This window comes from Salvelinus alpinus, chromosome 9 (genome assembly GCF_045679555.1).
Source record: "Salvelinus alpinus chromosome 9, SLU_Salpinus.1, whole genome shotgun sequence".
NCBI lineage: Eukaryota > Metazoa > Chordata > Actinopteri > Salmoniformes > Salmonidae > Salvelinus > Salvelinus alpinus.
In genome coordinates, this window is record NC_092094.1 from 38,805,391 (window position 1) to 38,823,568 (window position 18,178).

Below are 18,178 nucleotides of genomic sequence, written 5' to 3' on the forward strand. Positions count from 1 at the left end.
CTTTGTGTGTTGGTGTCTCTCAGGACCACACTGGCCTTTTTTTCGCAGGCTTTATTGTTTTCCGCTGTGCAGCTGCAAAGCATGGAGGAGCCCCCTGCAGGTGTGAGTATGTGTGGTAACGCTCTGCCCCCCCTGCTTCTCCCACCCCTGCCAGCAGGGGGCGGGGCAGCGCGCTGGGCCCGTTGCCCCGCTGAGCCCTGCCAAACCGGGGTTAAAATTACGCTCTGAACGCATAGAGCACTGTGATTAACCACACAGGTGGGACCCCCAGTCGAGGGCCCAGGGGGTGGCCCCACTGTGGTGCACAGCACCCCCTCAACAACCCCCCCCCCCCCCCAACCTTACACCCCTCTAGCCTATAAATAGGGAAGATGCAGAACCACTGAACTGTATGCAGTTTCCTAGAACAACCCTTCCATCCCTATTCCCCGTCAATCTGAGGAAAACAAAATGGTGTCGACACTGCTGTGAGAGCTTTTGTCTTAAACGTAAAGGCTTCACCACATCATACGAAATAGTCATTTGTAGTCATGCCTGATTGCCTGTAGTTAAATAGCTACGTCTTCATGGACATTTAGAGGCTCTTAAAATCCAAACCTCAATCCCCACATTAGTCCTCACTAATGACTTCAATCTGTTCTTTAAATATTCTATCGTTCTCTACTCTGGTCTTTTCTCCTTTACTTCAGAATTTCCCAGCGTTCCCTCTTTCAGCAGCCACGTTTCTAATATATTGTCATCTCTCCTCTGTCTGTCTTGCTAGTGGTATCCCTCCATCTGGGGGAAAGGAAATGAAAGTGATCTGGCCCTCTGACACTCTCTCTCCCTGGGAAATGAGGGGCTCTGGTCCGACACTCCTATTGTTCAGCATGTGGCCTCTCACTCCCTCTCTCTGTCTGCTTCCCCCTGGAAGGGCTGGACTATTATTATTGCGATTATCTCCATCGTGCGCATGCACGCAGACATGGGCATCAGTCACAGCCCACACGGCAGGCACGCCGCAGGGATTTACAACACAATAGCAGAACACCGGGGTGTCCCCACTGGCAGGTTATCACCCCGGGCCAAAATGGCTTCTCTCTCTCTCCTCTGCTCTCCATCTCAGGGTGAGAGATGAGATGTAGAGTAGCTGGCTGTTTGGCTTTGGGAATGTGTAGAAATGTATCGTGGGCGGAGAGTGTAAATAGTGTACACAAAATAGCAGTTGGTGGGTGTTAGTATACTGTAGGATGTACTTATTGGAAAAGTGTAAACATATGTCAAATGTATTATTTATGACACCATCAAGTTGTTTATTCCTATTATGAAACATGGTGTTAGGAAGAATATGGGCACTTACTTTAATGATCAAATACACTGTTGAAGAGGATTCGAGTACTAAGGAATTACTGTATTAATACATTCATGTTGAAGAGATTAAGAGGAAAAGGTACAAGTCTTTAATAAGAGAGAGCAGTTTCCCCTCTCTCTCTCTCTCTGTGTCTCTCTGTTCATCCCATTATATCTGATTTAGTCTGACAGGGTTTTTAGGAGGCCATGGGTACACTCTACACTGCTTTACCCTGTGAGCAGTTAGTGCAGCTTTGGGGGACTCTATCACATTACTGGATTAGATTATACAGTTGGAGGTCTCTCTGCCTCCCTTCAAATCACCTGTCCACCAGGACAGAGACAAACGCTGGCACAGCCATGAGGAAAGCTGTATAATCACATTCCAGTCTCCCGAGCTCTCAGTGCAAGAGGCGTCACTGCAGTACCTGGTTCGAATCCAGGCTGCATCACATCCGGCCGTGATTGGGAGTCCCATACGGCGGGGAGGCCGTCATTGTAAATAAGAATTTGTTCTTAACTGACTTGTTCTTAACTGACTTGCCTAGTTAAAAATATAAATAACCTCCCAGTGGAGAAACGCTTGACAGGTCAATGACTTAGATACTGAGTGACATGCTGACAGGCCAATGTAATGGGGGGGGGGGGGGGGGTCTTTAACAAGGTGAGGGAGGACGTAGGTAAACAGGTTTATCTGTGTGTTTGTTGTGAGTGTACGTGTCGTGTGTAACAGAATAATAATTCTGCTAGCGTAATCACACGTGACAGTGTGAGCTGTCTGAGCCGTGTTGTCTCCTCTCCACCCAGCCATGGTACGTCTACATTAAACAATCAGAGAAATAGGAATGGACGGGCAGTGGGAGAAATACACCCATTCCCCTAGGCTCACTGCCTCCTGGAGAAGGCCTCTCGTATGGCAGTTGCCTGGCGCACCACTCAGATGAATTAAAACACCAGGTTTTTACACCCCCTTTTCTCCATGTAATCAAGGACTTTTCCATGCCTGCTCCTCCACTTCTCCCCGTCTCATCGATTACCCTCCGCACTCAAACTTGGCTAGCAACACGAAAATAAATCCGCAGCTAGTGAGGATGCATGCATAACAAGCCATCTGAGGGGAGCATCAACTTCAGCTGAACACATCCGTTCACACATGTACCTCTTCACTCTACAATAACTGTGTCACAACCTTTCCACAGAGACAGTTCCAGGTATAGGCTTTAGGGAGATCTCACCATCTTCAATGCTAAGTGAGTTTGTGTGTGTGCATCCCCACACTCTGTGGGGTAGAGGTGTATAAGAAAAGTGACAGTGGGGAAGTTGCACAAACCCCCCCCCACACACACAGACACACAGACACACGAGTATACTCGCACAGGAAGGAGATAGGAGCCGCATTGAGCAGATGTTGGATCTTTCAGGAGGTAAACTGATTGAGATGCAGTGTCACCTTGTTAATGATCATCCAAGACAAAACTGGGAGGGGAGAGCGGGGGTATGATCACACCTTCACAAATGTCACTGTGGATAACAGGGCCGGGTAGGTGAGGTGTCTGCAGTTAACATCTTCACCGTGCAAATGTGAAGAGAGCAGGGATGTACAATTGGGAGGTGTGTGTGTGTGTGTGTGTGTGTCAATGTCAACTGCGCAGGTGAGTTTATTTCAGGTATCTCAGTTACATCAGGGGGATTTGTTATGAGAGGGGCTGAGATAGTATATATGACAAAAGATACCCACCCAAGCTCAACCACAACACACACATCTCTCTACCACACAGACCTGTGACGGCAGATGCACATTAATAACATTTATGGAAATGTAGGGTGAATGTCTGAACACCAGCGAAGTAGCGGAGAGGAAGAAATGAAGTCGACATGATTATCACTGCTGACAAATGCGTCGACAAGGTATCATTAGTGATGTGACGCACAGACAACACACACTGAAAACCTCTTGTTCTAGATCCCTCTCTCCAAAACTACCTGTCTGCCACAATGGGGATGAAGACTGTATCCATCACCTTACAAACTGTAAACAATGGAGTAGAATGAAGAATAACTTCACTGTTGCTACTGTTCTAGCTAACAAACTAATGTATAACATAGAATGTGTGTACAATGTAAAAATCTGAACATGTTTCAGGACATTTTAGGTTGGAAATGCCTAGTGAGAACTAAGACTTGCGCATTCTGAAGGGTTTCTATAAGGAGAAAAGAGGGTAAAATATCAAAGTTCAGGGATAACCTCAGCAGTCATATATCAAAGCGCAGGGATAACCTCAGCAGTCATATATCAAAGCGCAGGGATAACCTCAGCAGTCATATATCAAAGCGCAGGGATAACCTCAGCAGTCATATCAAAGCTCAGGGACAACCTCAGCAGTCATATCAAAGCTCAGGGATAACCTCAGCAGTCATATATCAAAGCTCAGGGATGACCTCAGCAGTCATATGTCAAAGCTCAGGGATAACCTCAGCAGTCATATATCAAAGCTCAGGGATAACCTCAGCAGTCATATATCAAAGCTCAGGGATAACCTCAGCAGTCATATATCAAAGCTCAGGGATAACCTCAGCAGTCATATATCAAAGCTCAGGGATAACCTCAGCAGTCATATATCAAAGCTCAGGGATAACCTCAGCAGTCATATCAAAGCTCAGGGATAACCTCAGCAGTCATATATCAAAGCTCAGGGACAACCTCAGCAGTCATATCAAAGCTCAGGGATAACCTCAGCAGTCATATATCAAAGCTCAGGGATAACCTCAGCAGTCATATATCAAAGCTCAGGGATGACCTCAGCAGTCATATGTCAAAGCTCAGGGATAACCTCAGCAGTCATATATCAAAGCTCAGGGATAACCTCAGCAGTCATGTATCAAAGCTCAGGGATGACCTCAGCAGTCATGTATCAAAGCTCAGGGATGACCTCAGCAGTCATATATCAAAGCTCAGGGACAACCTCAGCAGTCATGTATCAAAGCTCAGGGATGACCTCAGCAGTCATATATCAAAGCTCAGGGATGACCTCAGCAGTCATATATCAAAGCTCAGGGATAACCTCAGCAGTCATATATCAAAGCTCAGGGATAACCTCAGCAGTCATATATCAAAGCTCAGGGATGACCTCAGCAGTCATATATCAAAGCTCAGGGATAACCTCAGCAGTCATATATCAAAGCTCAGGGATAACCTCAGCAGTCATATATCAAAGCTCAGGGATGACCTCAGCAGTCATATATCAAAGCTCAGGGATGACCTCAGCAGTCATATATCAAAGCTCAGGGATGACCTCAGTCATATATCAAAGCTCAGGGATAACCTCAGCAGTCATGTATCAAAGCCGACAGATAGCGTAGCTTTTTAATGATTGTTTCGTAATCTGCCCAAGAAAGAGAGGAGCGAGAGGGAGAGCAGAAAACTCCTCCTCTGTGATCTCTCCTCAATTTTCTCACCACAGACGCCTCGCCAGATAAAGGTAAAGACACTGCTCTTTTTCACTGTTGAATAAACGTCATCCATTTTTGAAGAGGGGTTCGAAAGAAATAAAATAATAACATTATTGAAAATAATCTGCCTCAATTCCATAATTAATCTCCAGTTTTTCTGAAATTTACGATGTTAATTAACCCAAAATTCCCTCCATGGAGGCTAAGAGAGACGAGCGTTCAGCCTGCCCCCCTTCAAGCCCCCCTATCTCTCCCCATCGCGGTACAGTCTTTTAGGGGGAGAGAGCGCTCTGAAAGGAGAGGATTCTCAGGGTAGAGGGCTGAAGGTGGAGATGGGGGAGGAGAGAGAGCATGGGGACATGGATGGGATGGGCTTTCAGCCCTCAGATAGGAGAGGAAAATGAACACAGTGTGATGGGAAGTAAGAGAAAAAGAAAACTGGGCTGGTGAATGAATCCAGTGGGGAGAAGCTCTGTTCCCAGCCAGACTGGGCTGGGCTAGGAAGCAAGCCTGTACACTATATCTGTGGTTCTGTTCTGTACCAGCTCTCTCTCTCCAGACAACTACTGCAGGACTCAGGAGGACCCACGCACTGAAAATACATCAACCGGCACAACTCTGATATCAGCTGTCAGGCCTGGAGAAGGCTGGGGAGTCGCTGCGGCTCTCAGTGTTCTGCCGTTTGTTCTCCCAAATTACTCACAGGCCAAGCTTGTTAATCTACACTACAGTACACTGCGGCAGCAATTATTAGTTACAGAATAACAACACAGAGGGAGGAAGCCCGTAAAAAACTACAGAGGAACTTTTCAGTTGAGCACACATACCTCTGTGCTGCATCAGAGCCTGTTAACCTGACTTGCATCCAGATAGCATGTGTTGGGAAATGTCATCCACCTGGTGGGAATCAGGGGGGAGTCTGTCTGGCATCTTTGGGCTGCTTTTAAGGTCTCGCTAACTTTGTGGAGACCTAGTTACAACATATTATTACAATGATATGCATACTGTGGGTGAGGTAATATGCCGCCCTCATGTGATCGTCCCTGCCTCCTAACTCTCCACTGTGTCCTCTACATCCAGGTGTGGATGTCAGTACGCGGTGGTGAACACACAAGGTAAGTAGTGGTTGGCCAATCAGACCATACAAAGGAAATGCTCTACAGTGCCATTATTTTATACTGCAGAGGACCATGTTGGTTATTCACCATGTGACTGATTCATAAATTACTAAACTGAACCTGCTATTTACCGAAACCTTAGCATTTTCATATATTGTACGTAGACTTCAATGTTACTGGTAGAGCAGAGAAAAAACACTTCATCCTTATAATGTCCTAGAGAGTGTTGACGAGAGCTATTGCCTGGGAGAAATTCCAGTGATGAGGAGGAAAAAGGGAGAGCAAGAAAAGGAAATGTTTGTTGTCCTTTTACTGTACACCACGGCCTGCAGTCACAGCCCTGGTCGCATAGTGAAGAGTTAACGGAGCAATCAGACCTGCAGCCGCGGCCTCAGCTGCGCAGTCAAGTGTTAGACAATGGAACAGCTGTCGAGTGCGGCAGCTCCAGAAATAGAGCTGTTCATTTCACCTGTCTGTCTCACACCTGTGTGCTGTGCAGGCCGGGGAGAGAGAGGGCGAGGGCTAGGCCAAACAGAAGGCTGTGGAGCCAGAGGAAACTGAAAGGAGAGACGTGCACAGAGATAACAAACACACGCGTAAACACACAAACAGGAAGTGACTAGGCTGACTCACCAATCATGTGATTGGCGACGTGGATCTGGATCTCCCGCTCTGTCTCGAAGGTCATTTGGCATTTGATGCACTGGTACGTCTTTTTCTGCAATGCAACAGACAGGTAGACAATCATTTTAGAGAGGGAATCAAACTGCTCATTCACTGACACAATACAAAAAGGATGTACTGGGGGGAGGGGGGGGGGGGATTTCTCCTTGCTGTTACACTGAGCTGAAACAAAAGCGGAGCTAAGAATTGAGCGTCCCTGGGACCTCACTGTCAATATCTAGTAGAGCGAACAGGCCACACAATGCCTCAGCAGGGCCGAGCTGCAGGCCCCGCCAGGCCCAAATGAAACGCAGCCATGAATTCACACATCTAACTGAGCACAACTTCTTACTGACACGCTAGCCACTGGGAACTGACACACTGCTAGAAAATACCGTTAAAATGCTTATAGTATTGTATGAGGGAAATCTTTTAAAAGCTAGGCTATTTTTGCACCCATGATAAGTATAAGTGGGAACAACATGGCGTCAACTGACATAATAAAATAAAAATGACATTAAAATCTTTAGATTTCAGATCACACAAAAAGGATTAGGAATGATTGAATACAATGACGTTCATTAGATTTGTCTAAATGCAGGGCCATTAAACGTTTTGTTGGGTTGGCAATAACTTCCATTTATTTTATACTGCAGAGGACCATGTTGGTTATTCACCATGTGACTGATTCATAAATTACTAAACTGAACCTGCTATTTACCGAAACCTTTTTCGGTAAATAGCAGTACAATTTTCATATATTGTACGTAGACTTCAATGTAAATCAATGTGCTGATCCAGCCATAGTGGGGGAAAACATTATAAGTGTGTTCTTACTTTAGGGATAGAAGAGGCATCAGTCACCTTCTTGGCCCCGCTGTTCTCCGGGCTCATCTCGGGGTGGTCCACCAGAACATGGCTCTCCAGGTCCTCCAGGGTCTCAAACTTCACAGCACACTCGGGGCATCGCAGCCCAACCACAGCCTTCTCTCCCCCGGCCTCCTGGGGCGTGGTGGCCCCGCTGGGAGACTGGCCGTTGGTAGCCCGGCTCATACAGCCAGCACACAGCCCATAGGGCAGCCCGTTCACATCCAGCTTCACCAGATCCTGCTTGTTCTTGAACTCCTTGAGGCACAGGGCACACTTGTAGTGCTTGTGTTGCTGCAGCTGGCCATTGGGGGAGGAGGAGGCTGAGCAGCCCCCGCCGGCTGAGAGCTTCTGCATGTGGAAGGTGCCGTGGATCTTGAGCTCCAGGGTGGAGGTGACCGTCTGCATGCACACCACACAGCGGAAGCCCGTCAGAGAGTTCCTCAGGTCCGGGTGCATCTGGCAGTGCTCTATGAAGTCCTCCTCGCTCTGCAGGGGCATCTTACAGATGCGGCACGTGCCCGTGTCCAGGCTCTTGCTGTGGGTGACCTTGTGTTCGGTGAGCGTGAGCAGGGAGGGGAAGCGCTCTCCACAGATAGGGCACATGTAGTGCTTGGCGGGACCACGGTGGGTCTGGGCATGCTCCCTCAGGCCGTTCTCAGAGAAGAAGGTCCGTGAGCACACGTTGCACTTGTGGTTTCCCTTGATAAAGTCGGCCTTCTTCTTGCGGGTGCCGGCGTCGTCGTCCCCGGGCTGGATGTTGTGGTCCCTCAGTCGGTGGTTCTGCAGAAGACTCTCCATAGTGTAGGCCGCTCCACAGATGTCACAGGCGTACATGGGCTCTGAATTGTCCAGCTCCTCCTCCCCTCCGCTGGCCTCATGGCTGTTGGCTACATCCTGACTCGCATTCTTTAGCAGCATGTTCTGCAGGTCAGCCTGCTCCGTGGCCACTGTCGATCTTTCGCTTCCTCCCCCACGCTTGGAGGTCTGGGTTACACCGTTGGGTGTGCCATTCTGGCTTCCCCCATTCCCAGTGCCATTCCCCCCATCAAAGACACAGTGCTTCTCCCTCAGGTGCCTTTCCAGCAGAACGATGGCGTGGAAGGCCTTGCCACAGAAGCGGCAGTTGAACTTCTTACTGTGGGTGGTGATGTGGCACTGCAGCTCCACCTCTGTGCAGAACGTCTCCCCACAGAAGATGCACTTACGGGCCTTGCTGGTGACACCGGGGCCGGTGGGGTGCCCCAGGTGACTGTGTTTAACGTGCAGCTCAAGGTCACTCTCCTTCCGGAAGTCCCAGGTGCAAGCTGTGCAGCGGAACATCTTCTTCTCGTTGCTGTGCTTGACAGCCAGGTGGACCTGGATGGACACCTTGGAGTCAAACACTTCCTGGCACAGCGTACAGTGGTACAGCACAAAGGTGTGCATGTCCAGCAAGTGCTTCTGCAGATCATCCACTGAGGAGAACTGCTTATCACAGCTCTCACAGACGTACTGGGTGGACGTGGTGGTGTAGTGGACTGTCAGGTGCTGCAGCAGAGACTCCTGGGAGTCGAAGTCCTCTTTGTTGCACTGCGGGCAGGACTGCCTCCTCAGCAGCATCTCCAGGTGGGACTTGAGATGGGCTTGAAAGCCCTCGAAGCTGCTGAAGCGCAGGTCACACTGGTTGCAGGGGAAGTCTCCATTGGACCCTGCCGTGGTGGAGTCCCCAGCCAGCCTATGGCGTTTGGGGGAGGAGATCTCCACATCAGAGGAGGCGGGGCTGAGTTCCGCCACCTTTGCTTGCCGCTTGTTATTGGCCAGTGGGATGTTCTTGTGGTTCTCCTTGATGTGCTTGGTAAGCTTGAGCAGGGAGCCGAAGATGGGCGAGTTGGTGCAGTAAGGACAGGAGTAGACCTCCATGAAGGACTGGGAGGGCTGCAGGACGGGAGACTCCATCTTGGGCATGCCTCCTCCACTGCAGTGGGTCTGCTGGATGTGCTCTGTGAGAGAGGACTCCGTGAGGAAGCCCATGGAGCACTGGTTGCAGAAGAAGGCGTGGTTGCCCTCCAGGGTGGTGGAGCCTGCGACCATTCCTCCGGGCAGACAGTGGGACACACGGATGTGCTCCTGCAGGGTGTTGATGTCTGCAAACATGTCTGGGCAGTAGTTGCAGTGAAAGGCTGACACGTTGGTGAACTGAAGCAGGGGGAAGGCCACTGAGGCGCCTGCACTGCCTCTGTGGGCTTTGCGGATGTGTTCGTTGAGGTTGTAGAGCGTGGGAAGGGTGTCCAGGCACAGCTGGCAGGTGTGGTTCTGCTGGGGCTTGTCTGCATGGATGGTCTTCAGATGAATCTCCAGAACGGCCAGGCTGTTGAAGTCTCTCTTGGAGCAGTAGGGGCAGCTGTAGGTCACCTTGGCCATCCAGTGACCCCCGTCGTCATGGTCAGAGTTGGGGGCCAGCTTGCGCCGGCTCTGGATGGGCTTCAGGGTGGAGTCTGGGGTGGAGCCCCTCTCCAGAGAGGCGCTGGAGTCCGGGGTGGCGCTGCTCATGGATGCCACGCTGCCCAGCACGGGGTCAGGGCTGGGACTGTGATTACTGGAGTCGGGCTGCCGGTGGCTGTCCATGTGGCAGTAGACGTCCTCCACAGAGGGGAACTGCTCTGAGCACACGGGACACTTGTGTTTGTGGTTAGCGTGGGACGTCTCGATATGGGAGAGCAGCAGGCCCTCATCGCTGAAGATCTCGGGGCAGTGGATACACTGCAGGTCGGAGCGGTCAGACAGCTGGGGGTGGCGGGTCACTACGTGCTTCTCCAACTCGTCGGTCTGGCTGAAGGTCTCCTCACAGTAGTCACACATGTACAGGTCCTGGTCCATCTCCCCTCCACTGCCCGCATTGCTGCCACGCTTCCCCCCTTCCTTTTCAGCACGCAGGGCCAGGTGCTCCTTGTTCTTCCTGTGGGCCTGCATGTGGCTCTGCAGAGAGGATGTGGAGGAGAAGCCTCTCTTGCACACGCTGCACTTAAAGGGCTTGCTGGAGCTGTGGGTCTTCAGGTGGATCTTGAGATGGTCGCTGCGGGAGAAAGCCGCCTCACATTCCTGGCAGCTGTACTTCTTGTCTCCGGTGTGGAGCTTGACGTGGCGATCGCGGCTGCGCTTGTGCTTGAACAGGCGGCTGCAGAAGGTGCACTTGAAGGGCAGCTTGTCGCTGTGGATCTGCTCGTGGCGCTTCAGGTAGCTGAGGCGGCTGAAGGACTTGTCGCAGAACTGGCAGGGGTAGGGCAGCCCCGCGCCCCCTTCCTCCTCCCCTGTGCCCATGCCCAGATCGCTGCAGCCGTCCCCCAGCATCTGTGACGGTGACGCCACGTCTTTGCTGGAGGGAGAGGACCCTACCCAGGAGAGCCCAGGGTCATCATCACCATCTGGAATGCAAAACACAGACAGAATTAAAGTGTTAGAGAGGAGATTTAAACAAAATCTAAAACAGAATAGAATTAAAGAGAGTCCCACAAGATTTAAGAAATAAGGACAAATTGTATTTTCTCTCTCTTCATCCTCCCTAAGCAAACATCCCCCACCCCCTCTAGAATTACATCTGCCTTATCATATATTGTCATTATGGGGACAAGATTGAAATTCCGAAAACCGATTAGAAGACGCTCAATAGTGAGGGTATATTCTTATATAACAATGTGAATGGAATAAAACACGGGATTCTGCATGCTTTTCTCCAGTTTGGTGCTGACACAAGGGGAAGTCTATTAATGCACACATAATATAAATATACACAAAGAGCATATATTAACTCTGTCCTGCTTTGTGCAGTCTGAGGGGGCCTGCCACAGCCCTCACGTCATCTATTTAGCATCTAAACTAGAGCCCTCTGAAGGAGAGGAGAAACGCTCATGACTTATTGAGCAGGAATGCTGCGAGCCTGGAGTCCCACTGTGGCTCAGACAAACCCAGAATTCTCCAGCTCAGCCTGTTTGCTTTATTTGACTAAGTTTCACACTCTAAATGCGTGAGGAGAGAAGCCTCTGGTAGTCATCACACATAACCAAATGTTTACAATAAGTAAACAGCCTCCCGCATTTCCCCTCTCCACACATACATCTTATAAAACACGCTTTTTACATGAAACTAGTCTGTAGCTGGAGGGCACGTGACTCAATCTGCATCTCATTTGTATTTTGGCTGACAATTACACTCAAACAGGTAACTGTCCTCTCAGCAAAATTAGGCTTTAAAACAAAGTATTAACAACATTCTTTATCTAAGAAGAGAAGTAATTTGCTACTTATCTCTGTAAGGAACTATGAATATTTTTCCATTCCCACTACCCACTCCTATAGTATGTGTTATACAAAAGGTATGCACTGCAGATTTGGTGGAAAATAGATGAATGTGATGAATCGATCCACTCGAAAATGTAGATGCTGTGCAGAGCAAATCAAAAAAACTGCAGGGGTTTGTGGGTCATTTTGTTGTAAAAACATGAATTATGAATTTAGCTTGGAGCTAGGAAAGAAACCTCTGCTCTAAAAGACTGTAAAATAGAGATATTACATGGAAGCTAAAGGCAACAGGAGAAAGATGCCATCCAGCAGCAACAATCAGGAGAGTAATACTACAGGACGAGTGCAAATTAATAAAGAAGTATGAACAAGACCAAGGAAATGGACAAAGCTGGAAAGAAAAGATGTTGGGAAATATCTTTGAGAGAAATTGTACAGAGACAGGGGAAGCAGGAGAAACTAACAATTACAGCCTATTAATATGCTACAGATCAAACCAGTAACACGCTGTTTTGTTGAGTACATAAATCCTAACATGAATGCTATTTTGAGCCCAAAACGTAGTACCACCTGCATTGTGTGTGTGTGCATGCGTGCATCTGTGCTAGTGCGTGAGTGTGTGCTGTATTTATGTGTGGGTAACTATGTAAGCGTGATGGAGGGCGGGAACAACTCTGTTTCTCAGATTACAGTTAAGGCCTGTACCCCACTGTCTACACAGCTGGGGTGTCTGGACATCCCCTCCCTATTGTAGCCATTCCCCCCAGTCCTCCTCTCATGCCTTTGTGTCCGTGTCAGGATAAGAGTCATCCTGACACAAGTTAAACCCCGGCAACACAGGAGCGAGAGAGGGCCTCGGCGGCCCGAATAAAGAGAGGGGATGAAAAGCCCAAAAGGGCCTTAACTGGGGTGAATTCTTTGGCTGCACAATGAAAGCGTGGCCCCTGACAGGCTGGTCTCTGATGTGAGCCGAGTGGAGGTGAGAGAGCAGAGGGGAGAGCTGCTCACGACTGACAGGTACGCCGTCCTGCCGAGCCCCAGCCATGTACTGCACCACATCACACCACATACAAAAGGAGCACTTGCTTGAGCATGAAGAAGAAGAAAGAAATAAAATGAGAGATAATAAGTAGAGAAGTGGGAGGGAGAAAGAATAGTGAAGGAAGAAGAGAAGAAAAAAAACTCCTGGCACATGTGGTCATTCTGGCGAATTCTAAATCTATTAATGCTAATGCAATCCCTCCGACTGCAACAGAATGTGAGAAATCACTTTTGAGAAAGGAGATTATAGTCATTAAATAGCCTTAATCCTCAGAAGTGTGGCTGTCGGAAAATGGAATATCACATGGCTTTTAGAGGGCTTTTGTCATCGGTCTGCCGGGGGACTTGGCAAGAGCACTAAACAGGGTAAGAAATTTCAATGAAAAGTTAAATTAGAAAAGAAACAGAAAATAAAGAGGGGGAAAGGCGAGGGGGAAGCCGGGAGAAAACCGAGAAAATACTGGAATGGGCACGCAAACACATGCTGCTCCCATGTCTCCTCACTCCAGCGTTCCCAAGCACACCCCTGATGGCTTCTCTGTCTTTATCTCGCTCTCCCCGTCCGTTCCACCCTCCGTCCGCCCATGTCTTTCATGTTGTTACTCATTACTGAATTAACAGGCTACAGTCATGGCTGCCCCTGGCGCTGGCCTTCACCTCCGCTGCCATGGCCCAGGTGGAGGGGTGGGGCCAGGCAGGGAGGAGGGAGGGCCTGGCAGATGGAGACACTGCAGTCCAGAGGAAGAACGGCCATCCTGCCTCCAATCAGGGCCCAGTAATTGGAACTGGCCGAACAAAACACATGGCCACAGACGAAGGCCCCAACTGAGCTCTACCTGAGCACGAGCATAGTGGTAGGGGATGGATGGAGCAGGGATGGCCACTTTGGTCTGAGTTTCAAGAGGACGCCTCATGCTGCCCCACCCCCCACCTCGCTCTATCCAGACTGGGCCGGCCTGATGACGCCTGTCCCCTCTCTAATAGGCTGGCCAGCCAGCCGGCATGCCGAGGCCGGAGCGTGGAGGAAACGCGGTAATGAAGACATGCCCAGCCTGTCGTCCCCAGCTCTAGCCTGCTCTTCCCCTCATCAGAGACAAGGACAGAGGTCCGTCTCCCCGTGTACCCCATCCCAAAACCATGCCACCCCTGAGAAGCCGCTGTAGCGGCGTCTCCTCTGATGTGCAATGGAAACACAGCCCCAGAAAGCAAAAAGCCAGGCTGTTCATTAGAGCAGGACGGCCTCCCTCTGTTTCCACGTGATGTCCACAACACTGACTGGCAGACAGAGACTGCCTTCCTTCATGTCCAAACAATGTGATCATTAATAATCTGTTCTATCAACTGTACTGCCACTAAAGCTGCTCCATATGCATATGGAGATAATCTGCAGTGTCAACGTGCTCCTCCTGGGGGGAAGAAAAAAGAGCAAACAGCCAGCTTGACTGGGCTGACATCTCTCTGCTGAGACTTGATTAAAAGCAGGGGGTCTGTTTCTATCCTATTCTAGAAAACAGTCGTCTGTAGTCACTCAGGCCTTGAACAACCGTGGTGTGTCTGTTATTTATGCTGTACACATCATTTCAATACCACACAACATGGTTTGGACTAGGACAAAAACAAAGTGGGTGACCATTGAATCAATATTTATGGATGATCGTAATGAAGAGTAACAGCAAGGGCCATAGCTGCTGCCACCCCCCAGTGGGTCAGAGACAACAGGAATCAGGTAACAAGACTGGCCCTACTGAGGGAGCAGTGGGTAACGCGGAGGTATTCTCTAATAAGACTACTGTACAGTATGTGTGTATGTTTATCATATGGGCTCACCTCGTCACATTCCCCTGCTCTCCACTCACACCCCTCCTCCCTAATTAACATTTCCACCTTTCACTCTGGCTCCCTGCCCAAACTTCCACCAAGCCCCCTGCCTGGCTCCCAACCCCAACCCCATCCCCTTGGCCCCCTTCCCATGGCCCCAGGCAGCAGAGACGCACCGTAGGGGGCAGAAAAACAACTTCCACCCAGGTCTCTGACAGGGCAGCGCAGCACGCAGGCCAGACAAGCCTGGAGCAACGGACAAGCCGACAGGGGGAATGAAACTTTCAAGAGGAGAACCTCTCCCCATTTTCCAGCTCCTTCCGTCCTTCCTTCTCACCTCTTCTCCCCTCTTCCTTCCTCCCACTATCAATCCATCATTTCCAAACTTTTCCAGCGTTAAACTATCAACCTAAATCTTGTGGTATGCTATGCTATAACTCATTCCTCAGTCAAATACTGTATCACAACACACACTGTGACTTCTGATGGGGTCTGAAGCCATGTAGGGTTGTTGTTGACCATCAAAATGTTTAAATCTCCCTCTTTTGCAAAAGTACACACATTTATCTCCCTAGAACTAGTCTGTCTCTAGAGGTCTCCAGTCCACTGCTGTCCCTCAAACCCATGGGACGCAGTCTGTCAGGGACCTGAGTACTGGAGGACACACACACACAGGGTGGGTGAAGTCAGAGCGGACGCAGTCTGTCAGGGGCCTGAGTACTGGAGGACACACACACACAGGGTGGGTGAAGTCAGAGCGGACGCAGTCTGTCAGGGGCCTGAGTCCTGGAGGACACAGTCACACGCTGCCCACAGCCCATATGGAGCAGTTGGCGCCCAAAAGTGCCCAAGCAGCCGGCCACATTCCCAGGGCAGAAGGTGAGGGGCAGGGGGCATCGGGGTGAGGGGGGCATGGGGCGGAAACAGCTGACAGGCCTCTCCTCTCTTCACCGCCCAAGAGACATTCAGGTGACAGGAGGGGAACTGGGACAAACATGGGTGAGGTTGACCATTATGAGTCACTCAGTCCTATAGAGACAACCTTGAACCACTAAGGACCTCCATCACCCCTCGTACAGTGCATTCTGAAAGTATTCAGACGCAATTACTTTTCTCACTTTTTACATTACAGCCTCATTCTAAAATGTACTACAGATTTTTTTTCTTATCAATCTACACACAATACCCCATAATGCCAAACGAAAACAGACTTTTAGAAATATTTGCAAAATTAAAAATCAAAAACAGAAATACCTTAATTAATTACATTAAGTTCAGACCCTCTGCTATGAGACTTGAAATTGAGCTCAGATGCATCCTGTTTCCATTGATCATCCATGAGATGTTTCTATAACTTGATTGGAGTCCACCTGTGGTAAATTCAATTGATAGGACATGATTTGGAAAGGCACACACCTGTCTATATAAGGTCCCACAGTTGACAGTGCATGTCAGAGCAAAAACCAAACCATAAGGTCGAAGGAATTGTCCGTAGAGCTCTGAGACAGGATTGTGTCGAGGCACAGATCTGGGGAAGGGTACCAAAACATTTTTGCAGCATTGAAGGTCCTCAAGAACACAGTGGCCTCCATCATTCTTAAATGGAAGAAGTTTGGAACCACCAAGACTCTTCCTAGAGCTTGCCGCCCGGCCAAACTGAGCAATCGTGGGAGAAGGGCCTTGGTCAGGGAGGTGACCAATAACTTGATGGTCACTCTGACAGAGCTCCAGAGTTCCTCTGTGGAGATGGGAGAACCTTCCAGAATGACAACCATCTCTGCAGCACTCCACCAATCAGTCATTTATGGTAGTGGCCAGATGGAAGCCACTCCTCAGTAAAAAGCACGACAGCCCGCCTGGAGTTAGCCAAAAGTCAAGTAAAGGACTCTCAGACTATGAGAAACAAGATACTCTGGTCTGATGAAACCAAGATTGAACTCTTTGGCCTGAATACCAAGCACCAGGAAACCTGGTGCCATCCCTACAGTGAGCATGGTGGTGGCAGCATCATGCTGTGGCGATGTTTTTGAGAGGCAGGGACTGGGAAAATAGTCAGGATCGAGAGCAAGATGAAGAGAGCAAAGTATGGAGAGATCCTTGATGAAAACCTGCTCCACAGTGCGCAGGACCTCAGACTGGGGGCGAAGGTTCACCTTCCAACAGGACAACAACACTAAGCACACAGCCAAGACAATGCAGGAGTGGCTTCGAGACAAGTTTCTGATTGTTCTTGAGTGACCCAGCCAGAGCCCGGACTTGAACCCAATCAAACATCTCTGGAGAGACCTGAAAATAGCTGTGCAGCGACGTTCCCCATCCGACCTGACAGCGCTTGAGAAGATCTGCAGAGAAGAATGGAAGAAACTGCCCAAATACAGGTGTGCCAAGCTTGTAGCCCCATACAGAAGAAGACTCGAGGCTGTAATCGCTGCAAAAGGTGCTTTGACAAAGTACTGAGTAAAGGGGCTGTATACTTATGTAAATGTGATATAAAAACCAGTTTTTGCTTTGTCATTATGGGGTATTGTGTGTAGATTGATGAGTGGGGGAAAAAACGATTTAATACATTTTAGAAGAAGGCTGTAACGTAACAAAATGTGGAAAAAGTCAAGGGGTCTGAATACTTTCCGAATGCACAGTATGCCAAACAAAAACCATTGACTGCAAAGTTTAACAAACCATACAACTCTATGCACAAGGACTACTTCTAACAACTTACACTGAAAATGGAAGTTTGGTAACTGAATCTTGGTACAATCTCACTCAGTTTGTTATGCCTACAGATTTTCAGAAAACTCTGTTAAATATCTGCTCCGAATTAAGATTAAACGATGTCTGCAGAAAGAATGGGGTGTCAGCAATTTTTGGCGGAGGGGAGTTATTGAACTACATGAAGTGATTCAGATTTACACCGGGTAAAGTTACTACATAACTAGAAAGTAACGTCCAATAGAATTCATAGAATTGTGAATGTGCGTCGAGAGAGAGAGAGGGAGACCGACCGTGATTGGTTAAGATGAGTTTGACTCAAGTCTTGGTCGGTCTGTGAGAGCTGCAGGAGCCAGCACTGTTAAACAGCTGCACATTAATTACATGTGAAGTGTACCAAAACAAGCCTTGCTACAGAGGCCATGTGGAGGAAGACGGCAGGCATCTGGTTCCTCTTTCTCCCTCTCTCCCCCTACTCCATCCTGCACTCTCTACCTCTACTTCTACTCTCTCTCTGCCCATCTCTTCTTCTCGTCCCTCTCCAACCTTGCCTCTCTCTCGCTCTACCTCGCGCTCTGCCTCTCAGTCCCTCTCCCTTGCCTGTGTCACAGTGGTATAGAGGTGTGTGAGTAACAGTTTCGGAATGTTCCCTCTGTCAATGGGAAACTGTGGTGTGATCCATGGATGAAATCAACACCACAAACCTTCAACAGACCCTGCTTTGCTCAACCGCTATGGTTTCACCTGCCACCATAGCTGCACCACCACGTCATCTGTTACAGTCAGCCTTTTGTCCGGCTATGGTGCTGTTATTCTCTGTGATCTGAGCGTCCTCTCTTTCCCTGGGCTTTAGGCAGACCCCACCGAAGCGTTTTCTCCGTCGTTCAGCCCTCAACCGCTCCCCTA

At 49.2% G+C, this 18,178-nt stretch overlaps 1 protein-coding gene and 1 long non-coding RNA gene across 7 annotated transcripts in view; both read right to left on the reverse strand.

Moving 5' to 3' along the window:
* Window positions 1-18,178, reverse strand: part of LOC139530103 (uncharacterized) — a 428,447-nt gene that overhangs the window by 109,421 nt on the left and 300,848 nt on the right. The gene's annotated exons all lie outside the window — the stretch shown is intronic.
* LOC139584793 (zinc finger protein 423-like) overlaps window positions 1-18,178 on the reverse strand; it is a 142,265-nt gene that overhangs the window by 58,827 nt on the left and 65,260 nt on the right. For 4 of the 6 annotated variants that reach the window (XM_071417012.1, XM_071417011.1, XM_071417016.1 and 1 more), the window contains exons 4-5: window positions 7,398-10,831; window positions 6,531-6,615 (exon numbers count right to left, since the gene is read on the reverse strand). In XM_071417012.1, the coding sequence (XP_071273113.1) occupies window positions 6,531-6,615; window positions 7,398-10,831 (3,519 nt within the window). The remainder of the gene's footprint in view (window positions 1-6,530; window positions 6,616-7,397; window positions 10,832-18,178) is intronic. The other 2 variants (XM_071417014.1, XM_071417013.1) reach the window with 1 other exon arrangement.